General features: G+C 41.7%; 4 protein-coding genes and 4 non-coding genes across 8 annotated transcripts; all 8 read left to right on the top strand.

The window, feature by feature from the left end:
- Positions 1–5,926: 5,926 nt before the first annotated feature.
- Positions 5,927–7,161, top strand: LOC134633491 (ribosyldihydronicotinamide dehydrogenase [quinone]-like). Its single transcript, XM_063482324.1, has 6 exons — positions 5,927–5,930; positions 6,061–6,225; positions 6,299–6,426; positions 6,506–6,613; positions 6,687–6,788; positions 6,865–7,161. The coding sequence occupies exons 1-6, from the start codon at positions 5,927–5,929 to the stop codon at positions 7,159–7,161; spliced, it is 804 nt and encodes a 267-aa protein (XP_063338394.1).
- A 2,756-nt stretch (positions 7,162–9,917) lies between these two features.
- trnai-uau (transfer RNA isoleucine (anticodon UAU)) lies at positions 9,918–10,011 on the top strand. Its single transcript has 2 exons — positions 9,918–9,955; positions 9,976–10,011. It is a non-coding gene; the product is annotated as a tRNA-Ile (tRNA).
- Positions 10,012–11,516: 1,505 nt separating this feature from the next.
- Positions 11,517–13,090, top strand: LOC134633490 (NAD(P)H dehydrogenase [quinone] 1-like). The gene is made up of 6 exons (XM_063482323.1): positions 11,517–11,520; positions 11,675–11,839; positions 11,911–12,041; positions 12,433–12,540; positions 12,616–12,717; positions 12,794–13,090. Exons 1-6 carry the CDS (start codon positions 11,517–11,519, stop codon positions 13,088–13,090), a joined length of 807 nt encoding a protein of 268 aa, XP_063338393.1.
- A 3,870-nt stretch (positions 13,091–16,960) lies between these two features.
- On the top strand, positions 16,961–17,054 carry trnai-uau (transfer RNA isoleucine (anticodon UAU)). Its single transcript has 2 exons — positions 16,961–16,998; positions 17,019–17,054. It is a non-coding gene; the product is annotated as a tRNA-Ile (tRNA).
- Positions 17,055–17,828: 774 nt separating this feature from the next.
- On the top strand, positions 17,829–19,069 carry LOC134633489 (NAD(P)H dehydrogenase [quinone] 1-like). The gene is made up of 6 exons (XM_063482322.1): positions 17,829–17,832; positions 17,966–18,130; positions 18,203–18,333; positions 18,412–18,519; positions 18,595–18,696; positions 18,773–19,069. The coding sequence occupies exons 1-6, from the start codon at positions 17,829–17,831 to the stop codon at positions 19,067–19,069; spliced, it is 807 nt and encodes a 268-aa protein (XP_063338392.1).
- Positions 19,070–21,350: 2,281 nt separating this feature from the next.
- On the top strand, positions 21,351–21,444 carry trnai-uau (transfer RNA isoleucine (anticodon UAU)). The gene is made up of 2 exons: positions 21,351–21,388; positions 21,409–21,444. It is a non-coding gene; the product is annotated as a tRNA-Ile (tRNA).
- A 660-nt stretch (positions 21,445–22,104) lies between these two features.
- On the top strand, positions 22,105–23,352 carry LOC134633487 (ribosyldihydronicotinamide dehydrogenase [quinone]-like). The gene is made up of 6 exons (XM_063482321.1): positions 22,105–22,108; positions 22,247–22,411; positions 22,484–22,614; positions 22,695–22,802; positions 22,878–22,979; positions 23,056–23,352. The coding sequence occupies exons 1-6, from the start codon at positions 22,105–22,107 to the stop codon at positions 23,350–23,352; spliced, it is 807 nt and encodes a 268-aa protein (XP_063338391.1).
- A 2,228-nt stretch (positions 23,353–25,580) lies between these two features.
- Positions 25,581–25,674, top strand: trnai-uau (transfer RNA isoleucine (anticodon UAU)). Its single transcript has 2 exons — positions 25,581–25,618; positions 25,639–25,674. It is a non-coding gene; the product is annotated as a tRNA-Ile (tRNA).
- The last annotated feature ends 1,895 nt before the right edge of the window (positions 25,675–27,569 follow it).

Raw genomic sequence — 27,569 nt, 5'->3', positions numbered from 1 at the left:
GGTGTCATTATCCAACACTGACCAAATTGACACTTGGGGCTTTGTTGTATACCAGAAATGTGAGCTGGCAATGGTACACAAAGAACTGATGCAATGCGTGGCAAATCCAGTGAGCTGCTTCACATTAGCATGCTGAGTGACGGCTTGATTCATCCAGCTCACTACACCATCTATAACGTGATGGTGTCGTCACCTTCATGGTTCACTTGGCACTACTTCATCGCCTCTTTCCTGTACAGGTACTGTCTCTCTACCGGTAGTACCACTGCTGGAATTGTGGGGACTGTTGGTGCTTCTCATCAAGGGGAGGGATGAACTCAGATTACCAAGTAATAATTTTCAGCATGTGAGCAGAGAAGAAATGTGGCACTTTAAAATACAGGTCCTTCTTAAAAAATTAGCATATTGTGATAAAGTTCATTATTTCCTGTAATGTACTGATAAACATTACTTTCATATATTTTAGATTCATTACACACAACTGAAGTAGTTCAAACCTTTCATTGTTTTAATATTGATGATTTTGGCATACATAACTCATGAAAACCCAAAATTCCTGTCTCAAAAAATTAGCATATCACGAAAAGGTTCTCTAAACAAGCTATTAACCTAACCATCTGAATCAATGAATTAACTCTAAACACCTGCAAAAGATTCCTGAGGCTTTTAAAAACTCCCAGCCTGGTTCATTACTCAAAACCGCAATCATGGGTAAGACTGCCGACCTGACTGCTGTCCAGAAGGTCATCATTGACACCCTCAAGCAAGAGGGTAAGACGCAGAAAGAAATTTCTGAACGAAAAGGCTGTTCCCACAGTGCTGTATCAAGGCACCTCTGTGGGAAGGAAAAAGTGTGGCAGAAAACGCTGCACAACGAGAAGAGGTGACCGGACCCTGAGGAAGATTGTGGAGAAGAACCGATTTTAGACCTTGGGGGACCTGCGGAAGCAGTGGACTGAGTCTGGAGTATAAACATCCAGAGCCACCGTGTACAGGCGTGTGCAGGAAATGGGCTACAGGTGCCGCATTCCCCAGGTCAAGCCACTTTTGAACCAGAAACAGCGGCAGAAGCGCCTGACCTGGGCTACAGAGAAGCAGCACTGGACTGTTGCTCAGTGGTCCAAAGTACTTTTTTCCGATGAAAGCAACTTTTGCATGTCATTTGGAATTCAAGGTGCCAGAGTCTGGAGGAAGATGGGGAGAGGGAAATGCCAAAATGCCTGAAGTCCAGTGTCAAGTACCCACAGTCAGTGATGGTCTGGGGTGCCATGTCAGCTGCTGGTGTTGGTCCACTGTGTTTTATCAAGGGCAGGGTCAATGCAGCTAGCTATCAGGAGATTTTGGAGCACTTCATGCTTCCATCTGCTGAAAAGCTTTATGGAGATGAAGATTTCATTTTTCAGCACGACCTGGCACCTGCTCACAGTGCCAAAACCACTGGTAAATGGTTTACTGACCATGGTATTACTGTGCTCAATTGGCCTGCCAACTCTCCTGACCTGAACCCCATAGAGAATCTGTGGGATATTGTGAAGAGAAAGTTGAGAGACGCAAGACCCAACACTCTGGATGAGCTTAAGGCCTCTATCGAAGCATCCTGGGCCTCCGTAACACCTCAGCAGTGACACAGGCTGATTGCCTCCATGCCACGCTGCATTGAAGCAGTCATTTCTGCAAAAGGGTTCCCGACCAAGTATTGAGTGCATAACTGAACATAATTATTTGAAGGTTGACTTTTTTGTATTAAAAACACTTCTTTTATTGGTCGGATGAAATATGCTAATTTTTTGAGACAGGAATTTTGGGTTTTCATGAGTTATGTTTGCCAAAATCATCAATATTAAAACAATGAAAGGCTTGAACTACTTCAGTTGCGTGTAATGAATCTAAAATATATGAAAGTCTAATGTTTATCAGTACATTACAGGAAATAATGAACTTTATCACAATATGCTAATTTTTTGAGAAGGACCTGTATGAGGGTGTGGTCAGCCAGTACCACCATTACCTTTCAGTAGTGGTCAAAAGAAGGCCAAAAATGACACATCTAAATACATTTTAACTCATTAGCTATTTAGAGTTTCGTATGTACAAAATTCCAAGATAAGATGTCTTTGAGAGAATTAGAAATAGTTGTCCTTACCCATAGCTTACTCCTTGGTCTCCCTGTTCTTTCTACAAGCTGGCAGCCTAAAAACACTGGGTCCAATTACATCCCAAATTTCATTTTTCTGCAATACATTTTCTGGTTTTGTTCCATTCACCAATTGATACTGATTCGGGGCTGGAACCCATCCCAACTCCCACAGGGCAAGAGGCAGGGTACATCCTAAATAGGAAACTGGCCTGTTGTACAGTCCATTTTATATCCTATAGTATGAAATTTCTCATTTCTCCTTAATTTTGTAAATAGGTACATGAATGCTCTGGATTTGAATGTAGCGCAATCGGTTAGCGCGCGGTACTTATATGACAGTATTTGGCTGAGCAATGGTGAGGGTGAGAATTCAAGCCTCTCCTGGAGCAGTGGCTTCATGCTTCTCCACATTTATGATAGAAAAACTATCATAAATGTGGTTGCTACACATTTATGATACAAAGGTTGTGTTGGCTAACACCCTAATATGAAATAGGAAAATATGCAATACATACTACATAAACAGACTGTCGAATAATTCAGCCTATTTGCATGCTGAGTTATAAACAAGTATCTTGTACTTTAAGCGTTAAGATGAGGCAGGGTACACCCTTTCTTGTGGTGCTCCAATCAGTGCATGTATGATAGTATTAGACAGAGCAATGTTGTGGCTCTATGTCCATGGTCCTTGAATGACAAAAATACACAACAAACAAAAAGAGGCGGTACACACCCTAGACAGGCTGCCAGCCTATCTCAAGCCTAGTACTCATTTGTTCATTAATTTTTCTTTGATTTATTATAGGTCCATGAATGCATTTTTTTATATAACTGGGAAACTTTCTGGGGGAAACCTGGTCTTGTTAGGAAAGACGGCATCCATCCCACTTTGGATGGAGCAGCTCTCATTTCTAGAAATCTGGCAAAGTTGATTAAACCCCCAAAATGTGATTATCCAGAACTGGGACCAGGAAGCAGAGCTGCAGTCTTACATGCCTCTCTGCAGCTTCTCTTTTCCTGTTATCCTCCAAACCCAATCCCCTTAGAGACTGTGTCAGCTCCTAAACAACAAACTAAAAATCTCTTGATGCATGCTCAATGATCCAGGTAAGTAAATCCCAAAAGGTTGATTCTGTTCATCTGAACGTAGTGTTTTCAATGGGAGAAACGTTTCGTCACCCTACCAAGTGACTTCTTCAGTCTCAGCTGACTGCAGGTTTCCCCAGCTTATAAACAGTACATTTGCACAGAGGTCAGTTCCTTGATCATTAATATGCAAATTGTCATGACCATTGATCAGCAACCACTGATCAAAGCTTACTGATTAAAGCCCATTGATCAAAGCCCACTGATAATGGCCATGAGTACCATTCACAGAGAGTTGGGGAATTGCTGCAATCACAGCATTGTAAGATGGCGAAAGATGTACCCTTAGGCCCCCTCCTCGATTCAGAGATGGTCTTTCCCTTTTCACGTAAATGGCCTCCTTGACTCCCCGCTCAAACCAGGGGCCTAAAGAAAGCTCCAACCAATCCAGGAGAGATTGACAACTGCTGCCTAAGCAAAACCCTTAGTGATCTCGTATGTGTCAGGAGTATCAGAACAGTTGAGACACATTTCCTCTTAAACGCCGCATCTCGGTTACTTTTGAACCTCAAAACACGCTGCACCAAAAATTGGTCCACCCCAAGGATCGGGTCCCTCGACACAAACAGAGTAATATACTGTACGCTGTTAAGGGCCAGGAGGATTGCCAGGATTTATACATCGGAGAAACCAAACAACCTCTGGCGAAGCGGATGGCACAACACAGAAGAGCTACCTCGTCAAGCCAGGACTCTGCAGTCTATTTACACCTACAGGCCAGTGGACACTCTTTCAGAGATGAGGATGTACACATCTTGGACAGGGAGGAATGCTGGTTTGAGCGCAGAGTCAAGGTTTCTCTTCAGCACTGTAGCCAGACTGACAAAAATTCAGAGCTCTGTTAAGCCAACCATTCCTTTAATGATAACTAGAAATAATTTCATGAATTTCTTTACAAACAAAACTTTAATCATCTCACAGACGTAATATTATATCCATCTATTTTCAGTACAATTTGTATTCATTTAGTCTTTTTCTCCAATTAATCTTTCTGAGTTAACTTCAGTAATTAATTCCTCCGAATGTGTCTTTTAGACCCCATTCCTACAAGACTGCTCCAAGAATCCTGCCATTAATTTATGCTTCAATCTTAAATATGATCAACCCATCTCTAATAATCGGCTCTGTACCGCAGGCCTTCAAGCTAGCGGTAGTTAAACTATTACCTAAAAAGTAATCTCTTAGTTGTCAAACAGCTAACAGATCATCTGCAGAGGAATGGCTTATTTGAAGAGTTTCAGTCAGGTTTCAGAGCTCATCACAGCACAGAAACAGCTTTAGTGAAGGTTACAAATGATCTTCTTATGGCCTCTGACAGTGGACTCATCTCTGTGCTTCTCCTGCTAGACTTTAGTGAAGCGTTCGATACTGTTGACCATAATATTCTATTTGGATGGATGGCATTGGGCTCCAGTAAAACTGTCAGGAACCTTTGAGTCATTTTGACCAGGATATGTCCTTCAATGCATACATTAAATAAATATGTAGGACTGCTTTCTTCCATTTGCGCAATATCTTTAAAGATATTGCGCAAATGGAAGGGAACACATATGTTTATTAGAAAGATCCTCTCTCAGTGTGATGCTGAAAAAATAGTTCATTAATTAATACTTTTAGGCTGGCCGACTGTAATTCATTATTATCAGGATGTCCTAAAAACGCCCTGAAAAGCCTTCAGCTGATCCAAAATGCTGCAGCAAGAGCACTGACAGGGAGTAGACAGAGAGAACATATTTCTCCTATATTGGCTTCCCTTCACTGGCTACCTGTTAAATCCAGAACCAAATTCAAAATCTGGCTCCTTACATACAAGGTCTTCAATAATCAGGCCCCATCAGTGCCTTTCTAGTACCATATCACCCTATTAGAGCTCTTTGCTCTGAGACCGCAGGCTTACTTGTGTCTCCAAGAGTATTTAAAACTGCACTGTATAAATAAAATTGAATTGAATTGAACTGAACTGAATTGAATTGATCTGAAATGGGAACCGAGGAAGGGTGCTGTGGTTGCAGATACTATCTCGCTGTGAATATGCTCTTGGTCTATGGTCATGACAATTTGCATATTCATACATACTGACTGACCTCATGGCCAGTTGCAAGTAAGTGATGGAACGTTGAGACATTGTGCAAAGGTGCGTTTCTAATGTTGGAAAAACCTCAAATCAGCCGATTCTCACTAATGAGCTCACATGGATGACTGACAAAATGTTCCTTCCACTATAAACAAACCATCCAGATGAACAGAATCAACTTTCTAGAAGAAGGTACGTTATGGTGACTTAAACCATGTACCATAGCTTCTACACTGAAAGGACCACATGATGGCACTGTAGAACGAGTGAAACTAAGATGAATATGACTCATAAATTCATCTTGTGTTTGAACTGGGCTGAAGGTTTAGGTTAATCTCAGAGTTATGCCCAAGTTTCTGCACAAAATGGGAAACCTGAGAGAAAATCCCGCAGTAGCAGCTGGCTGACTCATTAGGCTGATTGCTGATTAACAGCATCTGTGTGAAGTAGTGCTCGAAGTGTGTATAAAAGCAACAGACTGTGTTTTACTTCAGTATGGGCACCTTTTTCTCTTATTATACCAGCTAGATAGAAAGCTTATCATTTACTGTTGTGCACCAGTTTTGAGAATGGGTAAGACTTTTTCTTCCTGGTAACTGCTGAAACTTGTTTGGTCTCTTATTTTGAACAATGTGAAATGTTTGTATGTTTGTGATCTGACTGGAAATCTATCAATTTTTATTTATTTTTTTTGGCTTTGCAGCCAAGAAAGTGCTGATTGTGTATGCCCATGAGAGCCCTACCTCTTTCAATGCTGCTGCCAAAGATGCTGCTGTGGCAGCTCTGACTGCTCAAGGCTGCACTGTAGAGGTGTCTGACCTGTACGCCATGAAGTTCAAAGCTGCTGCTACTACTGAGGACATCACTGGTATATAAATATCCTGCAGGTATAGCAATGCTTTGATTGCTCTTCAGATGCAAACGCTAGATTTTTGTTGCAGGCGGTGTGAAGAATGCAGAGGGATGCTATGCAGATCAGATTAAATTGGCATGGGAGGAGGGCAGAATTGCAGATAACATCAAAGAAGAGCAGGAGAAGCTGAAGGAGGCAGACCTTGTCATCTTTCAGGTAGTGTCTGACTGGAATCGTCTTTGTTGTCAGCTGAAGGGTGTACACATCAAAATGACCATGAAACCTGTGTTCCCAGTTCCCCATGTACTGGTCATCTGTTCCTGCAATCATGAAGGGGTGGATGGATCGGGTGTTGGGCTTTGCCTACGCACAGGAGAAGCGGTACAGTGAGGGGATCTTCAAGGTGAGAGCTCCACCAACATGTCTGTGTTCAGGCTGTGTCCTCTCCCTTTGCTCACTCCTTGCTCTCTGTACAGGACAAGAAAGCCATGCTGTCCTTCACCACTGACTGTCCTGAATCTGTGTACAGTGACACTGGCATCAATGGTGACATCAACGTCACACTGTGGCCACTGCAGGTGAGGTCTCGCTATAAACAGAGCCAAGCATTAAATGATCTGTCATGTGGTAACAGCTGCTCCTCCCTGTGTGCAGAACGGGATCCTGAACTACTGTGGCTTCCAGGTTTTTGCCCCTCAGATCTTCTGGGATCCTGCTGCTGGTTCTCCTGAATCTCGCAGCTCCATGCTGGAGGGCTGGCGCACACGACTGCAAAACCTCTGTGGGGAAGCCACTGTGTACTTTGCTCCCTTGGATTACTTTGACAAGGAGAAGGGTTTCCTGAAGCCTGAGGTCAAAGAGAAATATGCCAGCAAAGAGTCTGGCCTCACAGTGGGGATCCACATGGGCAAGCCACTGCCAGCCAACAGCCAGACCAAGGCTGGGGTCTGACGATGGAGTGGGTCCATGTAATGTCTTGGTCTTAAAATGTGTGCTGCAATAAAAAGGCTGCTTTATTGTAACTTCAGTTTGAGCAATGAGTTTTAAATGCACCACTTGGTTTCATACAGTTCAACCACCTAGAAAATGGTTGATGCACATAACAGGATACTCGGCAAGCTTTTAAGACTGTCATTATGCAACACTGACCAAATTGGTGCTTGGGGCTTTGTTGCCTACCGGAAATGTGAGCTGGCAATGGTAACTTGGAACTGTACACAATCTGATGCAATGCATGGTGAATTCACTGAGCTTCTCCACATTAGCATGCTGAGTGACGGCTTGATCCATCCAGGTCACTACACCATCCTGTAATGGGACTGTGTCATCAGTTTTATGGTGTAATTGACACTACTTCATCGCCTCTTTCCTTTACAGGGAAAAGGCGATAGTTGGTGGTGTTCTCGGCTTCATGGTTTACTTAAGAACACTTGATTGCCAATTTCCTGTACAGGTATTGTCTCTCTGCCAATAGCACAACTGCTGGAATAGTGGGGAATGTCAGGGTTTTTATCACGGGGAAGGATGAATTCTGATAACAATGTTAAAAAGCTCAGTATGTTGGAGGACAGGAAATGTGACTTTCTTTTTAGTCATGGTCAAAAGACAGATCCCTGTATTGAATAGATATTCATTTCAAAAATGACATCTTTTTAAAAAAAAAAAAAAAAAAAAAAAAAAAATTTTCACTGAGCATTCCATATGTACAAAATTCATGCAACTCAGATGTCTGTGACAGGACTAGAAATGGCTGTCCTCAGCTATTGCTTACTTCAGTCTCCCTGTTCTTTCTACAAGTTGGCAGCCTACAAGCATGATCTAAAATGGTTTTTGAATCTTTTGGTATGGAAAGAGAATTGTTCTGCAGTTCATTTTCTGGTTTTATTTTCCATATATACATAACTCACATCTGCATGGAGACCTGGGACTTGAACCTTTCCCAGCACCTATAGGACAACAGGCAAGGTACACCCAATGTATTAGGATTCAACCTTAGACTGAAATAAAGTCTTTATTCACATTTACTGTTATTAATAATATAATACATACAGCACAGTGTTCACTTAGCTTTGCACAAAAATAGCTGCTAGTAATGTTCTCCAAAGAGCTTTGACTTTTGATTTTGAGTATATTTCAGAGGCTAATTTTTCCTTTGAGTAAGCAGTTTGAAGCAGCACGTTGGTTAGCACTGTTGCCTTACAGTAAGGAGGAACTGAGTTCAATTCCACCATCGTCCTTGGGTCTTTCTGTGTGGAGTTTGCATGTTCTCCCCATGTTTGTGAGGGTTTGGCACTAGTATCTGTGCCTCTACCTAAGTACAGAACGATTATACTTTTCCCACCTCTGTAGGTAACCAGGCTATTGCAGAGGCAATTTTATATCTTAAATGGGCTGAAATTTATTTCCCCGTAATTTATTATAGGCTCATACATGGAACTCTTTTGGCGCTACACTGCTGCGATCTTGCAGTCACTGCTATAAAGGTTGTGTTAGGTAGCACTCTATTGTGAAATAGGAAAAACATATACAGAATATAAATAGACTATCAAATAATAAAGACTGATTACATCAAGTATACTCAATATAAGTACTACAAAATAGACATTTTGCCATTCAATATTACCTAAAATCTTTCTTTATTAAAACTCACTTCTGTGTTTTTAGTATGCTGAGTTATAAACAACTATAAGGTGTTTTAATTGTGATGACTTAAACAAGATGAAAAAAAGAGGCAGGGTACACCCTTTCTTCTAGTGCTTCAAACCATTAGTTCACGGTGTTTAATAATACCTGGACTTAGTAAAGTCTTTTAATTTTGTCCAATCTGTAAATGGTGCCACTTAAGAACGTGGACACACGCTGGACTTGGTTTTATCTTATGATCTATCTGTGTGCAATGTATGTTTTGAAGATGCGTTTTTTTCCGACCATATGCCTATTTTATTTGATATTGCTTCTCTTAACGCCATTGCAAATTGGGCTGTGCCTGTTCGATATTATCGTGCCCTTCGCTCTGATACTGCCAAACAGTTTTATATTGTTTGACAATCTCATGTCATATTCTTCGGAGTTGCCTACCTCAAATGACTTACTTCTGTACTTTGATTTTGCTTGTAAATATGAGCTGGATGTTGTTGCCCCATTGAGACTAAGACAATGTAAGTCCAAGACGAGGTTTTGGCTAACTGATTTCACCCGAGAAATTAGAAAACAATGTAGGAGATGTGAAAGACAGTGGAAAAAAGACAGGCTGCATGTCTGTCTGGAAACCTTAAAAAGTAGTTGGAAAAGTTATCAGAAGGTGGTTAAAGCCGATAAACATGCCTATCTTTCTCAACTTATTTCGGCCAACTCACACAACCCCCGTGTTTTATATAATACTATAAATTCCTTTGATGGTCATGTAAATGGGGTGGTAAAATCGGCTTTTTATCACCTCAGACGCCTATCGAAGGTCAAGCCTTTCCTTTCCAAACACAATTTGGAAACTGTTATTCATGCTTTTATCACCTCACGTTTGGACTATTGCAATTCCCTTTTAATTGGGGTTGGGTTGGGCACCCTGTCACGCTTGCAATTAGTGGAAATTGCGGCGGTACGTTTTTTAACTGGTTGAAGGAAATTTGACCGCATCACTGCAGTTCTGGCTTCACTACATTGGCTTCCTATTGAATGAAGGGAGAAAGGAATCAAAGCTTTGTGCATGTGCTCCAGTGGCGCAATCGGTTAGCGCGTGGTACTTATATGACAGTATTGGGATGAGCTATGCCGAGGTTGTGAGTTCAAGCCTCACCTGGAGCAGGTTCTTGAAATTAATGTTTACCTAAAGGGGAAAGAAATATCTCCTTAACCTGTTTTCTTTAAGAGACAACAAATGTCATGTATTCAAATACCTATTATAAAGTGAATTTGTGTACTTTCTTCAAAGAAAGTATCTTTTTCTTGCATAACCTTCAGTGAGGAGTCAAGGGGGCCATTGAAGGCAAAAGTAACCAAGGGGGGATCCTGTGGTTGCAGATATTCACCATCTCGCTGTGAAATATACTCTTGAATATGGCCATGACAATTTGCATATTCATACTTAAACTGACTGAGCTCTTGGCTAGTTGCTAGTAAGTAGTGGTGTTTTCTGTCATTGTGCAAAAATGTGTTCATAAGGTTGGAAAATCAGCAGACTGATGAACTCACATGGATGATTGACAAAATGCTTCTCCCACTAAAAACGCAACATCCAGATGAACAGAATCAGTTTTCTGGGGGGGAAAGTGAAATAGAAATAACAAATGATTCCATTAGTAACTATACAATGCAAATGGATGAAAATTCATAAATAACAAGTAATATGTAAAATGCGATTCTCAAGCAAAATACTTACTGTCCTTTTTCATTTAGCTTTTCTTCTCAGTTTCTTTCTTTGGTATATTCATAACATTTCAGTGGCACCTCTGGACTTTCATATTTACCTGCTGAAGCACTGAAACTGCACCGATTACAAAATTAACTGGCAAATTGTATAATTAAATCCTGATTCTCAGTGTAATGGATGGCATGCTCCTTAAATATACAATGAGAATCCAATAAAACAGACTACTTACACAGAGTATGCCAGTTCTAAACACTATTTTATAGAAATTTTGCCATCTATTTATAACATAAAAACTTCTTTCTTAAAACCCACCTCTTTATTTTCAGAATAAGATATAAAACACTGTCTGGCTTCATAAGCATTATGATGACTTAAACCATGACCACATGATGGCACTGTAGAACACCATTAGAAATTATTATAAACGTTCCTAATAATGATTTAATAATAAAGCATTATTGTGTGTGTGTGTGTCCTCTTGTATAGTTTATATCAGTGGTTCTAAGACTGCAGGACTTGGTCAAACATCCAACATTGGTCCAAGTTGGACACCAATCATCACAGGAGATGATGGAGAGAAACCAAGGTGAATATTATTTATAAGAGGAAATAAAAAAAAACAGAATGAATATAATGAACTGTTATACATTTATGCTGTGTTTCAACTGGGATGAACATTCAATTTAGTCTGAGTGTTACTCCCACTAAAATATTTTCCAGTTTTAGTAATAAATAGGAAACCTGAGTGAAAATCCCTCAGTAGCAGCTGGCTAACTCATGACCCTGATTGCTGATTGACAGCACCTGTGTGAAGTAGTGCTCGAAGTGTGTATAAAAGCAGCAGACTGGGTTTTGTTTCAGTATGAGTATTTTTTTTTTCCTGTTCCTACATCAGCTAGACAGAAAACTCATCAGTTACAGTTGTGCACCAATTTTGAGAATGGGTAAGAGGTTTTCTTCCTGGTAACTGCTGAAACTTGTTTGGTCTCTGGTTGTGAAAGTGTTTGGTTTCTGTTTAGGCTGTTTCCTTTGGCAATCAATGTGAAATGTTTGTGATGTGACTGGAACTCTATCAAATCTTTATTTTTGGCTTTGCAGCCAAGAAAGTGCTGATTGTGTATGCCCATGAGAGCCCTGCCTCTTTCAATGCTGCTGCCAAAGATGCTGCTGTGGCAGTTCTGACTGCTCAAGGCTGCACTGTAGAGGTGTCTGACCTGTACGCCATGAAGTTCAAAGCTGCTGCTACTACTGAGGACATCACTGGTACATGAATATCATGCAGGTATAGCAATGCTTTGATTGCTCTCAAATGTAAACACTGGCTTTAATTGCAGGTGGAGTGAAGGATGCTGAGAACTTCTGCTATGCAAAGGAGATCAAATTGGCATCGGAGGAGGGCCGACTTGCAGATGACATCAAGAAAGAGCAGGAGAAGCTGAAGGAGGCAGACCTTGTCATCTTTCAGGTAGTGTCTGACTGGAAGTGTCTTTGATCGGCTGAAGGGTGTCCACATCAGCAGTGAATGTACATTTCAAAACACACCACATGAGCACACACTAGGTTCTGCACATATTTTATTCTATTAACATCAACCACTACACTGTGAAAGATTCAGTTCTGATGCTACCAGAATACTGTAGTATTGTAATTTGCATGTAGATGTACATATATTTATATCTGAATTGGATACACTATACAATGTAGAAGAAATATCTTCTACATTGTATGGTTCTTAAGTATACAGCTTATTTTATTCCTTCCTTGTCTACTTTAGGAAATTCACATTGTTGCAGCAGCAATCTCTGGTACTAAAGGCTCTCATCACATCAAAGTGACCATTAAACCTGTGTTCACAGTTCCCCATGTACTGGTCATCTGTTCCTGCAATCATGAAGGGGTGGATGGATCGGGTGTTGGGCTTTGCCTACGCACAGGAGAAGCGGTACAGTGAGGGGATCTTCAAGGTGAGAGCTCCACCAACATGTCTGTGTTCAGGCTGTGTCCTCTCCCTCTTTGCTCACTCCTTGCTCTCTGTACAGGACAAGAAAGCCATGCTGTCCTTCACCACTGACTGTCCTGAATCTGTGTACAGTGACACTGGCATCAATGGTGACATCAACGTCACACTGTGGCCACTGCAGGTGAGGTCTCACTATAAACAGAGCCAAGCATTAAATGATCTGTCATGTGGTAACAGCTGCTCCTCCCTGTGTGCAGAACGGGATCCTGAACTACTGTGGCTTCCAGGTTTTTGCCCCTCAGATCTTCTGGGATCCTGCTGCTGGTTCTCCTGACTCTCGCAGCTCCATGCTGGAGGGCTGGCGCACACGACTGCAAAACCTCTGTGGGGAAGCAACTGTGTACTTTGCTCCCTTGGACTACTTTGACAAGGAGAAGGGTTTCCTGAAGCCTGAGGTCAAAGAGAAATATGCCAGCAAAGAGTCTGGCCTCACAGTGGGGATCCACATGGGCAAGCCACTGCCAGCCAACAGCCAGACCAAGGCCGGGGTCTGACGATGGAGTGGGTCCATGTAATGTCTTGGTCTTAAAATAAAGCCTGCTTTATTCAAACTTTGAGCAATGAGTGATAAATGCACCACTTGGGTTTCATACATGTTATCCCTCTACAACATGATGTATACTACCAGAATGTAATGATGGTTCTAAGTCCCTATAGGATCCAGTCAAGTATGACTTTAAATGTGATGGGGAACTGCTGGCTGGCTGGCTATGGTTCCACATGCTAATGCAAATTCTTACTCTAATAAGAACACACAGGTGTTTGGGGGGGGGGGGGATGACCGCACACCAAGGTTGAAAGCAAGACTGACACCTGACTGCTGCTGTAGATCACATGACTGCAAGCCCTATTGCGCCTCACTGCCTGTACTCTAGGCTTTGGCTGGGTTTTGCATGAACGCACCTTTAAGACCACACTTTCTGCAGCATGTGTTCTTTCTGTCCTAGATGCAGTTTACACTTTACCATTGCACTCTTGCAATTTTGTGAGGTAAAAATGTCTATTGCCACTATGGGCTCTTCCACTATTTTCCTCCTCCCACACATGAACGGAAGTCAGCTGACTGTGGTGCCAGTGCACAGGAAGAGTAAAGCATGTTTAATATTTGAAGATTTTGTTTGTCCTTTTCCAATATTTGTACTGAAGGCTTTTCACCATTTCTATTCACCTGGCAAGCAAATAACTGACAAACTTTCATAATTTAACAACACAACTGTTTATTTAATTTAGTACAGTGTTATTTTTCATAACTGCAGAAACTAAGATCATTACAGGAACATGTTGCATTTTTAAGCGTTATACCCAACGCTGAACGTCTTTAAGTCTTTAAGCTACTGAGCACTGGTTATAAAAATACAGGTCTTTCTCAAAAAATTAGCATATTGTGATAAAGTTCATTATTTCCTGTAATGTACTGATAAACATTACTTTCATATATTTTAGATTCATTACACACAACTGAAGTAGTTCAAGCCTTTCATTGTTTTAATATTGATGATTTTGGCATACATAACTCATGAAAAAAAATTAGCATATTTCATCCGACCAATAAAAGAAGTGTTTTTAATACAAAAAAAGTCAACCTTCAAATAATTATGTTCAGTTATGCACTCAATACTTGGTCGGGAACCCTTTTGCAGAAATGACTGCTTCAATGCAGCGTGGCATGGAGGCAATCAGCCTGTGGCACTGCTGAGGTGTTACGGAGGCCCAGGATGCTTCGATAGAGGCCTTAAGCTCATCCAGAGTGTTGGGTCTTGCGTCTCTCAACTTTCTCTTCACAATATCCCACAGATTCTCTATGGGGTTCAGGTCAGGAGAGTTGGCAGGCCAATTGAGCACAGTAATACCATGGTCAGTAAACCATTTACCAGTGGTTTTGGCACTGTGAGCAGGTGCCAGGTCGTGCTGAAAAATGAAATCTTCATCTCCATAAAGCTTTTCAGCAGATGGAAGCATGAAGTGCTCCAAAATCTCCTGATAGCTAGCTGCATTGACCCTGCCCTTGATAAAACACAGTGGACCAACACCGGCAGCTGACATGGCACCCCAGACCATCACTGACTGTGGGTACTTGACACTGGACTTCAGGCATTTTGGCATTTCCCTCTCCCCATCTTCCTCCAGACTCTGGCACCTTGATTTCCGAATGACATGCAAAATTGCTTTCATCGGAAAAAAGTACTTTGGACCACTGAGCAACAGTCCAGTGCTGCTTCTCTGTAGCCCAGGTCAGGCGCTTCTGCCGCTGTTTCTGGTTCAAAAGTGGCTTGACCAGGGGAATGCGGCACCTGTAGCCCATTTCCTGCACACGCCTGTACACGGTGGCTCTGGATGTTTATACTCCAGACTCAGTCCACTTCTTCCGCAGGTCCCCCAAGGTCTGGAATCGGTTCTTCTCCACAATCTTCCTCAGGGTCCGGTCACCTCTTCTTGTTGTGTAGCGTTTTCTGCCACACTTTTTCCTTCCCACAGACTTCCCACTGAGGTGCCTTGATACAGCACTGTGGGAACAGCGTATTCGTTCAGAAATTTCTTTCTGTGTCTTACCCTCTTGCTTGAGGGTGTCAATGATGGCCTTCTGGACAGCAGTCAGGTCGGCAGTCTTACCCATGATTGCGGTTTTGAGTAATGAACCAGGCTGGGAGTTTTTAAAAGCCTCAGGAATCTTTTGCAGGTGTTTAGAGTTAATTCATTGATTCAGATGGTTAGGTTAATAGCTCGTTTAGAGAACCTTTTCATGATATGCTAATTTTTTGAGACAGGAATTTTGGGTTTTCATGAGTTATGTATGCCAAAATCATCAATATTAAAACAATGAAAGACTTGAACTACTTCAGTTGTGTGTAATGAATCTAAAATATATGAAAGTCTAATGTTTATCAGTACATTACAGAAAATAATGAACTTTATCACAATATGCTAATTTTTTGAGAAGGACCTGTACTTGCAACACAATAGAGAAGATGTCCTAAGTACTTCAGTTCATGAATCTAACCTCTGAGCTGCTCCCTGCCACCGGTTGGTCAAGCAAATCCATCATGTGAGAGCCAATAGTTTTGCTTTGTACCAAATTCAACCAACATTTAGCCAGTCATGTGCTCCTCCACTACCAAGAACTGTAGAAGCCAATCACCTCTCGCTGCACCTACCAGGATTTGACCAATCATTGTTATTGCTACCAAGTATGCTACAAGGATTTGCTCCCCAAATAGATCCTGATTGGCATCAATATTGTAATGAAGTCTGTCAAAGTTTATAGTATAAAAACATTGAGAAGTATTGAAACGATGGACTTTTCCTGCAGTGGCAGCAAGCTAACTGTACTGAAGGCTAATCAACATTTATATGTAGTTCACTTAGCTACTTTTTAAAAAGTAAGAGCCAAGGATGTCAGAATAGCTCATTTTAATGCATGAAAGTCGATCAAATAGTACAGTTAACTGCTTCTAAAACATTACTGGGAAATAATATAACAGAGAGGCAAATTTTATTTGAGGCAAAGCTCATTTATATGAAAAGATGTAGACGCAGACTTCAACTTTCGTTCATTTAATTTAGTTTTGCTAAATGGAAGTTCATGGTATAGTGGTAGAATACAGAGATACAAAGACTTTGTTGCCACATGCTTGAATTCTTTATCAGTTAGTTCAATATCTCATAGTAAAATGCAATTAAAAACTATGACAATTAAAGAATAAAAGTGAAATATGAAAAAAGGGAAACAGAAATGATCTGAAACAAATGTGCAGAGACTGAAAAAAAAAACATTTGTAAGATATATGTATAGAAAAAAAGACTGATTTCCCACATATATTAATGCATGCTGTGACAACACTTATTGTAGTATAGCACCACTGGAGGGGGGGGGGGTTGCCCTACTATTATTGTAGTTGGGGGAGTCCCCTAGTGGGTATGGGAGTATAGCGGTGGCCGTTACATGCTGATCATGTCGCTGTTCAGAGAAACCTTACCGTTGTAACGGGCTGGCGCTGGCGACTACCGGTCCCCGCGCATGTATGTACGGACAGGGTAGAGCCGTGGAGACCTGGCTTGTATGGTCTTATGTTGCTAACGTCAAATAAAGGTCTGTTTAACTGACTGGCTCCGAGTTATCCGGCTAACCTCCACACCACATGCCCGCTGGACCTGCTAACCGCTCCTCCCTCGCCAGACTGCTGTTACAATGCATCTATCGATTAATCCTATATATAGTACATAGACTACAAGCGTGAGATTTGTGGCAATTTAGTATAGTGTAAAGCGTTTGTCCTATGAGTGACTGACCAAGCTGTTTGTGTTTCCCGGTTTTTCCCTTAGACCAGTTGAATGAAGGGAGAAAGGAATAAAATCTTTGTGCATGTGCTCCAGTGGCGCAATTGGTTAGCGCACGGTACTTATATGACAGTATTGGGCTGAGCTATGCCGAGGTTGTGAGTTCAAGCCTCACCTGGAGCATAAACTTTGAGTTAATGTTTATCTGATGAAAACAGATAAATGCTGAGCACACTAAAAATGCCAACAGACTTTATAGCATCTTTAAAAACGAGCAACATTCAAAATAGAGATTAAGAAACCCAGAATTATACCTCTCTGTGTTTGTTCTGCTTCTTTTTTGTCGACCAATGCGAGCTATTAACCATCGAGATATAGTTTTTCCTTCAAAGTCAGATTTTCGGCTGTATGTGTGTGTGTGTGTGTGTGTGTGTGTGTGTGTGTGTGTGTGTGTGTGTGTGTGTGTGTGTGTGTGTGTGTACCTTTTTTGTCCTCAGACCGCAGGGCGTAAGGCAAATCATTGGTTCGCCAAGTTGGGCAACAATCACCATGGGAAAATGATGTGTGTGAAACTAAGATGATTATGATTATATGAGGTATATATTCATCTTGTGTTTAAACTGGGCTGAAGGTTTAAGTTAATCTCAGAGTTACTTCCACCAGTTTCCATACAAAATGGGAAGCCTGAGAGAAATTCTACTTCTTTATACGGTTTATTGGCAGTTGGCAAACAGCAGAATAGAGCATTACCGCCACCAACTGGTCTGAGAGAAAATGCCGCAGTAGCAGCTGGCTGACTCTTGAGGTTTATTGCTGATTGACAGCACCTGTGTGAAGTAGTGCTCGAAGTGTGTATAAAAGCAGCAGGTGTGTTTTGCTCCAGTATGGGCACCTTTTCTGTTGTTATACTAGTTAGACAGAAAACTCATCATTTACTGTTGTGCACCAGTTTTGAGAATGGGTAAGACTTTTTCCTTCCTGGTAATTGCTAACACTTGTTTGGCCAAAGCTGATAATCTTTGACAAGAAGAGTGAAAGGTTTCTGTGCTGAATGGAACTTTATGTTTTGTTTTTTTTATTCTTTGGCTTTGCAGCCAAGAAAGTGCTGATTGTGTATGCCCATGAGAGCCCTACCTCTTTCAATGCTGCTGCCAAAGATGCTGCTGTGGCAGTTCTGACTGCTCAAGGCTGCACTGTAGAGGTGTCTGACCTGTACGCCATGAAGTTCAAAGCTGCTGCTACTACTGAGGACATCACTGGTATACAAATATCATGCAGGTATAGCAATGCTTTGATTGTGCTTCAGATGTAAACATTAGCTTTATTTGCAGGTGGAGTGAAGGATGCTGAGAACTTCTGCTACGCAAAAGAGATCAAATTGGCATCAGAGGAGGGCCGACTTGCAGATGACATCAAAAAAGAGCAGGAGAAGCTCAAGGAGGCAGACCTTGTCATCTTTCAGGTAGTGTCTAACTGGAAGTATCTTTGTGGTCAGCTAACAGGTGTCAACATCAAAATGACATTAAACCTGTGTTCCCAGTTCCCCATGTACTGGTCATCTGTTCCTGCAATCATGAAGGGGTGGATGGATCGGGTGTTGGGCTTTGCCTACGCACAGGAGAAGCGGTACAGTGAGGGGATCTTCAAGGTGAGAGCTCCACCAACATGTCTGTGTTCAGGCTGTGTCCTCTCCCTCTTTGCTCACTCCTTGCTCTCTGTACAGGACAAGAAAGCCATGCTGTCCTTCACCACTGACTGTCCTGAATCTGTGTACAGTGACACTGGCATCAATGGTGACATCAACGTCACACTGTGGCCACTGCAGGTGAGGTCTCACTATAAACAGAGCCAAGCATTAAATGATCCTTCATGTGGTAATAGCTGCTCCTCCCTGTGTGCAGAACGGGATCCTGAACTACTGTGGTTTCCAGGTTTTTGCCCCTCAGATCTTCTGGGATCCTGCTGCTGGTTCTCCTGAATCTCGCAGCTCCATGCTGGAGGGCTGGCGCACACGACTGCAAAACCTCTGTGGGGAAGCACCTGTGTACTTTGCTCCCTTGGACTACTTTGACAAGAAGAAGGGTTTCCTGAAGCCTGAGGTCAAAGAGAAATATGCCAGCAGAGAATGTGGCCTCACAGTGGGGATCCACATGGGCAAGCCACTGCCAGCCAACAGCCAGACCAAGGCTGGGGTCTGATGATGGAATAGATCCATGTAATGTCTTGGTCTTAAAATGTGTGCTGCAATAAAAAGGCTGCTTTATTGTAACTTCAGTTTGAGCAATGAGTTTTAAATGCACCACTTGGGTTTCATACAGTTCAACCACCTAGAAAATGGTACATACTTGTCTCTGTAGGCTTTCAAGACTGGTGTCATTATCCAACACTGACCAAATTGACACTTGGGGCTTTGTTGCCCACTAGAAATGTGAGCTGGCAATGGTAACTTGGAACTGCACACAAACTGCTGCAATGCATGGTGAATTTGGTTAGCTTCTCCACATTAGCATGCGAGTGACAGCTTGATCCATCCAGCTCACTACATTAAGCTGAGAACACATCACATTATAGATGGTGTTCTCAGCTTAATGGTTTACATGGGAACACTTTATTGCCACTTCCCTGTACTGTCTCTCTATTCTGGCAGCACCACTGCTGGAATTGTGGAGGGAAATGAATTCAGTCAGTATCTTTGGCTAATTCTTGGTAAATAAGGAATCATATGCTTTTCCACTACCAAGAACTACAGAAGCCAACCACCTACCAGGATTTGACCAATCATTGTTATGGCTACCAAGGTTCTGCTTGACTCGCATCAATACTGTAATTAAATCTGTCAAAGGTTAGTGTTAAAAACACTGAAGTATTAATATGATGGGCTTTTCTTGCGATGGTAGCGAAGTAATCATACTGGAGGCTAATCAACATTTATGTCGTTCACTTAGCTACTTTTTATAAAGTTAGAGCCAAGGAAGTGAGAATAGCAATGAAACGCGTGCCGTTAGGTCCATTAGTATAGTTAATTGCTGCTAACACATTATTAGGAAACAGTATAACAGAAAAGCACATTTCATTTACTTATTTACATGAAAAGAAGTACACACAGACTTTAGTTTTCTTTAATCTATTTTAGTTTTGTAAAATAGAAGTTCAGGATACAGGGGTAAAATACAGGGATACAAAGCCTTTATTACCACATGGTTAAATCCTTTATCCATTAGTTCCATATCTATTAGGTAAAATACACTAAAAACTACGAAAATTAAAGAATAAAAGGAAATATGAAAAAAGGTTCTGTTCATAATTTTTATGGACAGGATTTCTAGGCGCAGCCAAGTGGCGGAGGGCTTTCACTTCGGTGGCCTCAGAATCTCATCTCTGCTTTTTGCGGATGATGTGGTTCTGTTGGCTTCATCGGGTGATGGCCTCCAGCTTGCACTGGAACGGTTCGCAGCCGAGTGTGAAGCAGCAGGAATGAGGATCAGCACCTCCAAATCTGAGGCCATGGTTCTCAGCCAGAAAAGGGTGGAGTGCCCACTCCGGGTCGGGGATGAGTTCCTGCCCCAAGTGGAAGAGTTCAAGTATCTCAGGGTCTTGTTCGCGAGTGATGGGAGAAGGGAGCCGGAGATCGACAGACGGATTGGTGCTGCGGCTGCAGTGATGCGGACGCTGCACCGGTCCGTCATGGTGAAGAGGGAGCTGAGTGTAAAAGCGAAGCTCTCAATTTACCGGTCGATCTACGTCCCTACCCTCACCTATGGCCACGAGCTGTGGGTAGTGACCGAAAGAACGAGATCGCGGATACAAGCGGCAGAAATGAGCTTCCTCCGAAGGGTGGCTGGCCTCTCCCTTAGAGATAGGGTGAGAAGTTCGGCCATCCGGGAAGGGCTCAGAGTAGAGCCGCTGCTCCTCCACATCGAAAGGAGTCAGTTGAGATGGTTCGGGCATCTGACAAGGATGCCTCCTGGGCGCCTCCTGGGTGAGGTGTTCTGGGCATGTCCCACCGGGAGGAGGCCCCGGGGCAGACCCAGGACACGCTGGAGAGATTATATCTCTCGGCTGGCCTGGGAACGCCTTGGTGTTCCCCCGGATAAGCTAGAGGAGGTGGCTGGGGAGAGGGAGGTCTGGGCTTCTCTGCTTAGGCTGCTGCCCCCGCGACCCGGCCCCGGATAAAGCGGATGAAGATGGATGGATGGATGGATGGAAAGAGAAATGATCTGAAACAAACGTGTACAGACTGAAAAAACATTTGTAAGATAGATGTATAGAAAAAAAGACTGATTTCCCACATATATTAATGCATGGATCTATCCATGAATCCTACATATAGTACATAGACTACAAGCGTGAGATTTGTGGCAATATAGTATAGTGTAAAGTATTCTTTCTATGAATGACTGAGCAAGTGGTTACTGTCCCCCCTTTTTTCCATTAGACCAGTTGAATGAAGGGAGAAAGGAATAAAATCTTTGTGCATGTGCTCCAGTAGCGCAATTGGTTAGCGCGCGGTACTTATATGACAGTATTGGGCTGAGCTATGCCGAGGTTGTGAGTTCAAGCCTCCCCTGGAGCATAAACTTTGAGCTAATACTTATCTGATGAGAACAGATAAATGCTGAGCGCACTGAAAATGCCAACAGACTTTATAGCATCTTTAAAAATAAACAACATTCAACATAAAGATTAAGAAACTCTCTGTATGTTTGTTCTGGTATTTTTGTTTCTGTTTATTTTCAATGCGAGCTATTAACCATCGAGATATAGACGTTCTTCCAAAGTCAGAGAATTTTGGCTGTGTGTGTGTGTGTGTACCTTTTATGTTCTTATGTATAGTTTATACCAAAGGTTCTCAGACCGCAGGGCGTAAGGCAAATCATTGGCTCGCCAAGTTGGGCAACAATCACCATGGGAAAATGATGTGTGTGAAACTAAGATGATTATGATTATATGAAGTAAATATTCATCTTGTGTTTACACTGGGCTGAAGGTTTAAGTTAATCTCAGAGTTACTCCCACCAGTTTCCAGACAAAATGGGAAACCTGAGAGAAAATCCCGCAGTACCAGCTGGCTGACTCATGAGGCTGATTGCTGATTGACAGCACCTGTGTGAAGTAGTGCTCAAAGTATGTATAAAAGCAGCAGGTGTGTTTTGCTTCAATATGAGTGGTTTTTTTGTTACTACATCAGCTAGTCAGAAAACTCATCACTTACTGTTGTGTGCCAGTTTTGAGAATGGGTAAGACTTTTTCTTCCTGGTAATTGCTGAAATCTGTTTGGCCACAGCTGATAGTCTTTGACAAGAAGAGTGAAAGGTTTGTGATCTGACTGGAATTTTATCAAAACTTCTTTTTCTTTCTTTTTCTTGGTGGTGTAGCCAAGAAAGTGCTGATTGTGTATGCCCATGAGAGCCCTACCTCTTTCAATGCTGCTGCCAAAGATGCTGCTGTGGCATCTCTGACTGCTCAAGGCTGCACTGTAGAGGTGTCTGACCTGTACACCATGAAGTTCAAAGCTGCTGCTACTACTGAGGACATCACTGGTATATAAATATCATGCAGGTATAGCAATGCTTTGATTGTGCTTCAGGTGTAAACATTAGCTTTATTTGCAGGTGGAGTGAAGGATGCTGAGAACTTCTGCTATGCAAAGGAGATCAAATTGGCATCAGAGGAGGGCCGACTTGCAGATGACATCAAAAAAGAGCAGGAGAAGCTCAAGGAGGCAGACCTTGTCATCTTTCAGGTAGTGTCTGACTGGAAGTATCTTTGTGGTCAGCTAACAGGTGTCGACATTAAAAATGACCATGAAGCCTGTGTTCCCAGTTCCCCATGTACTGGTCATCTGTTCCTGCAATCATGAAGGGGTGGATGGATCGGGTGTTGGGCTTTGCCTACGCACAGGAGAAGCGGTACAGTGAGGGGATCTTCAAGGTGAGAGCTCCACCAACATGTCTGTGTTCAGGCTGTGTCCTCTCCCTCTTTGCTCACTCCTTGCTCTCTGTACAGGACAAGAAAGCCATGCTGTCCTTCACCACTGACTGTCCTGAATCTGTGTACAGTGACACTGGCATCAATGGTGACATCAGTGTCACACTGTGGCCACTGCAGGTGAGGTCTCACTATAAACGGAGCCAAGCGTTAAATGATCCGTCATGTGGTAACAGCTGCTCCTCCCTGTGTGCAGAACGGGATCCTGAACTACTGTGGCTTCCAGGTTTTTGCCCCTCAGATCTTCTGGGATCCTGCTGCTGGTTCTCCTGAATCTCGCAGCTCCATGCTGGAGGGCTGGCGCACACGACTGCAAAACCTCTGTGGGGAAGCCACTGTGTACTTTGCTCCCTTGGATTACTTTGACAAGGAGAAGGGTTTCCTGAAGCCTGAGGTCAAAGAGAAATATGCCAGCAAAGAGTCTGGCCTCACAGTGGGGATCCACATGGGCAAGCCACTGCCAGCCAACAGCCAGACCAAGGCCGGGGTCTGACGATGGAATGGGTCCATGTAATGTATGCTCTGCTTGAGGCAATATGCCCAAATGTTACTAGCGTTTACACATGCAGGCTGCGGATTTATAGAATGACACAAACAAATGCAACAAATTGACCTTAAAGTATTAGTCCTCTGACTATTGTTGAGTCTGCAACAAAATAAAAGACTTGTACTCATTTGTGGTGTTTCAATTTTATTTATTGCCTGAAATTTGGATTTTGATAACTAAACTTTTAACTCTATCGTACAGAGAGAAGACTGCTCTCACATTAAAAGATTCAATTTCCTTGTGGATCTACTGTTCAGAAGCCTTCTTTACATTTACCTTCACGCTGGTTCTTTTTATAGTTTAATCTGTTTTAGTGCAGCAAGCAAGAACTTTAATTTCTCTGGGCATTGACTACTTGACCAAAGATGGCTATCACAGCGGTGCAAGTTTTTCTTCACTCAGTGAGCTCATTTTTAAAAAATGCATCAAGTAATCGGACTACTCCTGCACAGTGCCGTGAAGAGTTTTTCCTCATTCATATTTCTTAAATTGCTCCTGATTTTCCTCTTTTTCTTTCAGCCTCACCTTTTGCTTTATGCATTTTATAGTGCTGCAGCTTATTGTTTGGTATCTGGTATAATTATAAGAGGGGAATGATTTCCTTTATGCTGCTCAAGACTACAATGAAATTGCAGATTTCCCTTTTCACTCATTAAAATGGAGCATGCTAATTAAATGTATTTATGGTTTGCTGTTTAAGCATATAAGTGCAGCTTTCAAAACCTTGCAAACACATTGATTAAAACAACTATCTGCGTTTTTACTTTCAAAGAATAAAGTGTCAAGCTTTTAGGTGTTAATAGAGCCTACTTCTGGTTTTCTAAAACACTAACATGAAGCAAGAAAGGCAGTGCTTGCCTTGGCAAGTCTAAAAATAGACAAACCATAAAGTAAAGCTTTCATCTCATAAAGAGTCATCCTTTGTATTACTGTCATCTTGTGGCCACAGTTAGCTATTGTCACTGAAAGCTCTGCTTGTTTCTTACTCATAGGAAACGACAGCTGTCTTCATTCTACAGATGTGTCTGTCTCCCATTAACAATAACTTGAGCTATGCTGAGAGGGCGAGCAGATTTTTGTTTTGTGGTGTGAATACGTGGCCAGCATGCGAAGCAGTGTCATATTTATATATTAGTATCAAACCAGTGTATACATATACTTTAACATTAGCTAATGCTGAAGAACCGACATGAGTCCTGACTGAAACATTTCCTTCATCACTATACTTGGTATTCTTTGCCTCTTTGAAAAGATTGTGACAGCATGCTGTGGTCTTGATCTGTCTGAGGGATCTCGATCCTCCTCTCCATTTCCTTTGCAGTTTGTTCCAGGAAGAAGCTTTTTCTTTTCTTGGTCTTTCATGTATTTATTTAAGCTGTTGGTGTTATTTAAGGAGAGCTTTTCCTTCCAGCATGTTTTCCTTTATTGCTTTGTTTTGTTTTCATAGATATGTGGCCCTCACAGCACATCCACTACAAATGTGATTTAAAGAATATGATGCTGGATATTAAACAGAACATAAAGCATTTAATATGAGCTCAACATTAAACATATGGAGCAGTATTATTAATCTATTTAAAACTGATATGGAACATTTTTCTACACAAAATGTAGTTTTACTTTTTGTGCTGTACAACAGTTGTTGTACTGTAATGCACAATTTTCCATTAATACGTTTTTATGTGTAGTGAGGCGTTTTCATAGTTCACACAGTAGATAGTAAAAAATTAATTACAGTTTCTCAGAAAGGATAGGGGTTCAGAAAAGTGTAAACATCCATGCTGTGTACGGTACAGTATGGGCATTTGCTTGTTAAACTGTTAAATAGTGGAGGAAAGTGTGTGTGTGTGTCTCTGCTTACCTTTCTTCAAAAGTCACCGCACGTCTGCGTGCCGCTGCTCACGTTTTGTTGCCTGTCTTATTTTTAGGTTTACCGCAGGTTTTTTCGAGCTTTGTGTCAGGTCCCTGAACGCAGCACGTGAGTCGGCTATTTGGGATCTTTTCGCTTCTAGACTCGGACAACCGGGGTCCCATGAACTTTTAATACAGTCTGCATACATTCTGCGCTTGCACTATTTGATAAGCAAAACGTAATTAACTAAAAGTCATGTTTCCTCACCTCTTCCGGGCAGTTGCGCCTTCTTAAACCGATTTCCTGGCGGCCTTCCGCCGAAGCTCCAGTGGCGCAATCGGTTAGCGCGCGGTACTTATATGACAGTATACAGCAGAGCAATGCCGAGGTTGTGAGTTCGAGCCTCACCTGGAGCAGAGTTTTTAGTCTCAGCCTCACCTGTAGACGACAGTTACAGCCTGATATTTGGAGATTATCTGTCGACACGAGCGACCCTCCAGCTGTTCTTTACACGTTTATCTTCACTTTCTTTGCTTTAAAAGTGCATCTTTAATACTTCCTGCCTTGCGATTAAATGCAACTGCTGCGATCTTACCTAATGAAGACCACCAGTGTCATCTGAAAGGAGAATGCTAAAAAAGCTTCTTTGTATAATGGACAACCCCTCCCACCCCATGCACGCCTCCCCGAAATGCAGAACTGACCGCCACAGAAAATCCTTTGTGCCGGTGGCAGTAAGACTGTACAACTCTTCCTCGCTCTGTGGGTGATTTTCCTGAGGATTAATAACAAAGTTATTCTGTTTCCATTCAGGCCGTGCAATATCACCCAACAGTTTTTCATCGAATGTTTGCTTCATCTCCCCATCATATGCTGCTACTCTCTTTTATTCATTTGCACAATACTATGCCACTTTTAGAATCACCTGCACTGATAGCTAAACTATTTATTTTTCAGGATATAGTTATATTGTTACTTGTTAAAGTTATTTGATATTATATTTTGCACTATCCTACTGTATATTACTGTATACTAGTATTCTATTGTATATATTGTATATCTTATTCCTCTGTTCCTCTGTCTCTCTTGCTGCATTGAGCATGTGTATGACAAAAGAATTTCCCTCGGGATAAATAAAGTTCTTCTTATCTTATCTTATCTTATCTTATCTTATCTTATCTCATCTTATCTTATCTTATCTTAATGTGATTAAGAAGTGTATATTTAACTGGAACCCAGTATAAGCATAACATTTAGCATTTCAATTTCCTGCTAGAAATAGCTAGAATTGAGCATATCCTTGCTATTTCTATATCATATACTTGCCGTATAGATTGGACAGCGCTCAATACAAAACTGAACTGGAAGCTTACATAAATAAATAATTAAAACATGAGCAGACATCCATCTTTTCTATTTAGAGTCTCTAATAATAATAGAAGTGTTGCACAAACGCAAAGCAAAGCAGATTATATAACTAGGCAATTCAAAGTGATTTACATAACACATAAAGACATGAAAAAATGAAAAGGCACAGTTATTATGCATGCTTTAGATGCTTTTCTTCATGTTAACTAGTTTCTGTTATTTTTGTTTTGTTTGATTTCTTTATGAACGCTGCGAATATGTTGCAAATGATACAACACAACCACACCAAAATAAGCACTGGTTATCACTGGTAAAAAGTTTAAAATATGTATGCTGTTACTGCATAAATTAACCTCCTATTTTAACCCAATAATAATCAACATGAAATATCTGCATGCCACAGAAGACAACCACAACAAGGTAAAACATGTTTTTGACCAGGGAGCTAAAAGCAACTTCAGCCTACCGTTCTCCCAACAATATTGTTCAACACTGCCTCCTGTCGATTATCACGTGGAGGTGCTGTTTGCTGTGAAACCATTGCCCACCGGTAGAGGGCGACATTGCTGCACAAAACTGCCCTGCTCTAATGCGCCTCTAAACATATTTTTTTTTAAAAAGTGAAATAAATAAATGAAAGTACTGATGACTGCAGCAGAATCCAGTGTTAATTTTTCTCATAATTTGTATTTACAAACATATTGACTGACGCATATTTATGACATTTTCTACGCAACTGCTTGAGAAAATGTCTCTAAGCTTTGATCTGTAGCAAATGTGTGCTGATCAATCTTTTCACCGCATCCTGAAATCTGCGTGTTACCAAACACAACCCCAATCACCTTAATCCCTTTTAAGACGTTGTTTTATTTCACTGTTCACAACTGTCACACACTGTGCACACGTCTCCATCCTTGTGTGTTTACGTGCATGTGTTTCTCAG

The sequence above is a fragment of the Pelmatolapia mariae genome, linkage group LG8, assembly GCF_036321145.2.
Source record: "Pelmatolapia mariae isolate MD_Pm_ZW linkage group LG8, Pm_UMD_F_2, whole genome shotgun sequence".
In the NCBI taxonomy this organism is placed as follows: Eukaryota; Metazoa; Chordata; class Actinopteri; order Cichliformes; family Cichlidae; genus Pelmatolapia; species Pelmatolapia mariae.
The sequence above is the reverse complement of the archived record's forward strand: the minus strand, read 5'-3'. Positions and strand labels throughout refer to the sequence as shown.

Coding starts and splice junctions, on each gene's coding strand:
- LOC134633491 (XM_063482324.1), top strand. Junction 6,226..6,298: donor TACTACTGAGGACATCACTG/GTATATAAATAT, acceptor TTTTTGTTGCAG/GCGGTGTGAAGAATGCAGAG. Junction 6,427..6,505: donor CAGACCTTGTCATCTTTCAG/GTAGTGTCTGAC, acceptor CTGTGTTCCCAG/TTCCCCATGTACTGGTCATC.
- LOC134633490 (XM_063482323.1), top strand. Junction 12,042..12,432: donor CAGACCTTGTCATCTTTCAG/GTAGTGTCTGAC, acceptor CTGTGTTCACAG/TTCCCCATGTACTGGTCATC. Junction 12,718..12,793: donor TCACACTGTGGCCACTGCAG/GTGAGGTCTCAC, acceptor CCCTGTGTGCAG/AACGGGATCCTGAACTACTG.
- LOC134633489 (XM_063482322.1), top strand. Junction 18,334..18,411: donor CAGACCTTGTCATCTTTCAG/GTAGTGTCTAAC, acceptor CTGTGTTCCCAG/TTCCCCATGTACTGGTCATC. Junction 18,520..18,594: donor ACAGTGAGGGGATCTTCAAG/GTGAGAGCTCCA, acceptor CTCTCTGTACAG/GACAAGAAAGCCATGCTGTC.
- LOC134633487 (XM_063482321.1), top strand. Junction 22,615..22,694: donor CAGACCTTGTCATCTTTCAG/GTAGTGTCTGAC, acceptor CTGTGTTCCCAG/TTCCCCATGTACTGGTCATC. Junction 22,980..23,055: donor TCACACTGTGGCCACTGCAG/GTGAGGTCTCAC, acceptor CCCTGTGTGCAG/AACGGGATCCTGAACTACTG.